Raw genomic sequence first — 4912 nt, forward strand, 5'->3', positions numbered from 1 at the left:
CTTGAACTCACAGAGGTCCACCTGCCTCTGTCTCCTGAGTACCGTGATTAAAGGTGAGTGCCACACGTATGCTGTGTTTACAGCCAGGCCAGGGACTTCATGTTTAACACAGGTGATGCCAGGATTAAGTTCATGAAAGCACGGGTAGCTAATTGTGGCAAGAGAGTATGTTCCCGGGGCCAGTGAGGTGGTTCTGCAGAAGAAAGGGCTGTAGCATCCTGATACCTGAGTTCGGTATCTGGGACTCAGGATGGAAAGAGGAGCAGATTCATGTGGTTGTCCCCTGACCTCGACACACACCCGTGGAATGTTTGCACATACACAATTTTTGTTTACTATTTATTTACTTATGGGGTGTGTGTCACGGCACTTGTGTGGAGGTCGGGGACAGCAAGCAGGAGTTGGTTCATTCCACTAAGTGGCTCTGGGGAATCAAACTCCTTAGGCTCAGAGGCAAGCATCTTCACCCATGCAACCATCTTGCCAGCCACAAAATAAAGTTTTAAAAAAATGAAGTATGCTCATTATAACTTAGGGGATTAATTTTCATAAGAGATAAGAGATAAAATTTGCTAGAACAAGACTCAAAACGAGATTTGCCAAAACTCTTGCCTTGAGGTTACACATTGCACTGGATAGAAAGTCTGCAGAGAGCAGGTTCTAGTAGGAGCTTGTTCTTTCCTATAAATAAACAGTTTGGGATCCCTGCCCCATGCTGGAAAAGACACAGCTTTACTTTGAACCAGATCTTGGTGCCCTGTGACTGATGCTATTTACTTAGTGGTTTGGGAATTACTAAAAGATTTGTCAGCATTAAGAAAATGACTTTCTACCAAAAAGTAGATACTAAGCCACCACTCTGAATTATCTACCATCTTACGGTCATAAAAGGTAAGCTGCAAAGAGCATGTGAGAGTTGACTAAAGCAGGAGGCTCAGCCATCTGCCCACTCGCCCTCAGGCTGATCCTCTCCAGAGCCCCCCAGAGCCCTGGCTGCAGTGAGCACAACCAGGGGTGGGAGAGCGAGCAATCCAGTGTCCTTGTTTTCTGTTTCTTTTCCCTATTTCTTTATGTCTCCTTCCTGCCTCTCTGGGTTTGTCTGTCTCCTCCCCCTTCTCTCATTCTCTCTCTTGTCTCTCTCCCTCTCTCCATCACCCGTCCGTCTAGTCTTGGGAGTCTGTAACTCCATGTCCACGTCCTCACATGTTCCTTCTTTGGAGTTTTAGTCATCTTCCAACAAGTACAAAACATCCCATCTTTTTTAGAACACATCTGTGGCTAAAATTCCTTCCCCTGGGGTGGGATAAACAATGTCTAACGTTCCTTCCAAGGTCTCAGCGACAAACCAAAGCATGATTCTACTAAGGTTCACTCTGGAAACCCAACACAGACGAAGGGTTACCTACGTGACGGGGACTGGTAGGTACTTCTCCCCCAAAAGACCACATTGGAAACTCCAGCAGTGATGATGGCTTCTCCAAGACAAATTGATGAAGCTCTCTCCCCCGGTCTTCCCTGGGTAGAGCAGCATTCAGCAGGTGGCTGGATCCTCAGGTGGGAACCCTGTGACCCCCCCTCACCCCTCCATGAAAGGATATAAGCAATCATTAAGCCCAGCTGGGATAATCTTTTGCCAGCAGGCACGGCTGAACGCCCATGATGGCAGTTGTTTGACTTGGAGGACAGTCATAAACAGCAGCATCCCATGGTGTAGGGGCTTGAATACGGCAGGTTTTACATGCCATGTCACTTAAGAAACATCAGAGATAAAAAAAAAATACCCTTACAGTTTCTATATGTTTATGTAGTCACCGTCTGGGTTTTTGTTGTTTGTTCATGTTAATTAGATGTTATTTAGTTAAATAACGCTTATTATTGGGAACACAGGAGCACATGAGGAGGTCGGAGGACAATTTTGTGGAGTCATTTCTCATCTTTTTTTTGGTTTCTGGTATTAAACTGGTGATCAGACACGACAGAACACACTTTCACCAACCGAGGGATCTTTTTTTTCTTTTTTCTTTCTTTTTTTTTTTTTTGGTTTTTCGAGACAGGATTTCTCTGTGGTTCTGGAGCCTGTCCTGGAACTAGCTCTTGTAGACCAGGCTGGTTTCGAGCTCACAGAGATCCGCCTGTCTCTGCCTCCCGAGTGCTGGGATTAAAGGCGTGCGCCACCACCGCCCGGCTCCGAGGGATCTTTTTTTAAATTTTTTTTATTATGTATACAATATTCTGTCTGTGTGTATGCCTGCAGGCCAGAAGAGGGCACCAGCCCTAATTTCTTTTTCTTTTTCTAAATAAGTTGTGGTGACTTATATTGGTGATTAGTTCACGCACAAGTGGATTGCTAGATGTCAAACACTTGAGCTTATGAGACAACACAGGCTGGTTAAGCCTCTACAGTCATTTTTCTGTTGATGCTGGGATATAAGTCCCCAGGGCAGGCAGTTGGGAAGGAAGGGAGCATCATCGGTCACAGACACCTACAGGTCCTGAAATCAGTCTCTCTGCTTCTGGCTTTGAGAATATCAGTGTCTCTCCTGGCCCGGAAGCTCTCTCTACTCAAGCCTCAGGAAAATCCCGGAGAGGCGGCCATTTCAGAGCAGTTTCTGGCCAGCTGGGATGCAGAAGTGACCTCGGACCAAACAGCCACAAACTTGCACATCGTCACTGCCTGGATGCCCTGCCCTGGGCTGTGGAGTGCCAAGTGTCCCTCTGGTCGGTCTGGTGTGAGGTGCACATCGTCACCCTCTGTGGCTACCCCACATATGCAAGAGAGTTTTAGGAACTAGCCTCAGCTCCTGGGGAGAGGCCGCCTGCTTGCACCCCGACTAGCCGTGGCACCTCCCTTCGTTTCATCTCAAAAATGTAACTGATGGGGGCTGGAGAGATGGCTCAGAGGTTAAGAGCACTGACTGCTCTTCCAGAGGTCCTGAGTTCAATTCCCAGCAACCACATGGTGGCTCACAACCATCTGTAATGAGATCTGGTGCCCTCTTCTGGCCTGCAAGTATACATGCAAGCAGAACGCTGTATATGTAATAAATAAATAAATCTTTAAAAAAAATGTAACTGATGATAGCTACCCATCAATACCCATGAGAGTTACATGAAATATGTCCTGGCTGCTGTGTCTAGGGCTTACCAAATGTTGGCCTTACACACACGCACCACCTTGCCCTGCTGAGTTAATCATTTGATCTCTTTATTAAATTAGAGACTCAAAGAATCTGCTTTTGGCTTAAACTCATAAAAATTACCTCTTTGAAATGTTGATAACGATTATATGTAAGCCAGGCTCTGTAGTATGTGTCTGTAGTAATGCTAACATTGGGAAATGTCAAGACCCCAGTCTCAAAAATTAAAAATTATTCATGTAAATTTAAAATGAGCATAAAGTTAGTCTTTATCCAATTCTGTAGAAATAACCCTTACCAGATATGCATATTTTTCATATAAATATTTTAATTATCTTATTACACTGTTTAAATCTATATATACTACTGAATGTGTAAATCATATGCAACTATTTACAGGAACAGCATCATAGATAAAAACTTAAAGAGAATACACAAAGCAATGTGTATCATCATATCACACACAGAGGGTCACTTCAGTGCTAGAGAACCTTATATAAATGAATTTGTGCAAGAGCTTCCCTGTCAATGTCCGTTTGTTGGCACACACCAAGGTTCAGTGGTATCTCTTCCACCCAGGAGGACAGCTGTATATTAGTCTTAAGACCTAAGAGAGAATCTTGGAGACTTGGTACTGTCACTAACAGCGAGCCTTGTTTTCTGACATTATGGATGATGTAGTCCCAGGCACTGGCCTGCTTAGCCTCAGTAAGAAAATACTCGAAGACGTTATTCATTACAATGACATCAGCACTCTGCAGAAGCGGACCTTGGGTACAGACGTCCGCATGAAGCACCTTTATTCTGTCGCTGAACTGGTATTTTTCGATGATCATTTCCTGCAACTGGCAAAAGTCTCTGTTCAGCTCTACTCCGCAGATCTGCGCTGCTGAGCTGTAAAGGTAGCCCCCGTAAAGCACTGGGCCAAGTCTGGAGCCAATGTCAACCAAGACCTTTCCCGACAGGTCGGGCAGTACGTGATGATAGAGGAACTTCAGCTCCGCGAGTGAGAAGGAATGGGAAATAAAGCCCAAAGGCGCCGTTTGGTGCGAGCCACACACGGTACAGTAGTTTCTGCTCATCTTTCCTTCCTCACATAATGAATCAATAAAGTCTTCATCATAAAGGAATGCATCAACGTGAACCGTGGGTTTTGGCTGCTGTCGTATTTTTTGGAGGGCTAGCTGCTCCGAGCAAAGCATCGCCTCTGGGGGCAAACAGCCCCGAAGGTCATCGGTTATGTTTTTCAGCACAATGTCATTATTATCTTGAGTGAATTCGTCAAAATCCCGAGTAGTTCTCATCCAGTGGAGCAGTGCCGGGACATCTGCTGGAGCCGTGGTCCGGAGCAGCTGAAGCACAGTTCGACGAGCGGAGTGAAAGTCCATGCTGCAGCCTGCAAGCACAACAGGAACGTTTGCACTGAGCACGCGCAGCCAGACACCGCCCTCCCAGATATGCATATTTTATCCAATTCTGTAGAAGGAAAGTTTTCCACCACAAGTTCAGATATGCTTCTCCTTCTTTTTTTTTTAACTTTTTTTAGTATTTTATTTTTATTTTTTGTGGAAGAATGTTTTGCCTACATTTAAAAGTGTACACTATGAGATGGGCGGTGGTGGCACAGGCCTCTAATCCCAGGACTCGGGGAAGCAGAGGCCAGTGGACTCCGTGAGTTCAAGGTCAGCCTGGTCTACAGATTGAGTTCCAAGACACCCACGGCTACACAGAAAAACCCTGTCTAGAAAAAAAGAAAGAACACTATGTATGTGCTG

At 45.4% G+C, this 4912-nt stretch overlaps 1 protein-coding gene across 1 annotated transcript; it reads right to left on the minus strand.

The window, feature by feature from the left end:
- Nucleotides 1-3591: 3591 nt before the first annotated feature.
- On the minus strand, nucleotides 3592-4531 carry LOC142838845 (uncharacterized). The gene has a single exon (XM_075954514.1). The coding sequence runs from the start codon at nucleotides 4523-4525 to the stop codon at nucleotides 3620-3622; it is 906 nt and encodes a 301-aa protein (XP_075810629.1). The 5' UTR covers nucleotides 4526-4531; the 3' UTR covers nucleotides 3592-3619.
- Between the last annotated feature and the right edge of the window lie 381 nt (nucleotides 4532-4912).

Source organism: Microtus pennsylvanicus, chromosome 1 (genome assembly GCF_037038515.1).
Source record: "Microtus pennsylvanicus isolate mMicPen1 chromosome 1, mMicPen1.hap1, whole genome shotgun sequence".
NCBI lineage: Eukaryota > Metazoa > Chordata > Mammalia > Rodentia > Cricetidae > Microtus > Microtus pennsylvanicus.

Coding starts and splice junctions, on each gene's coding strand:
- LOC142838845 (XM_075954514.1), bottom strand. CDS start 4,525: ATGGACTTTCACTCCGCTCGTCGAACTGTGCTTCAGCTGCTCCGGACC.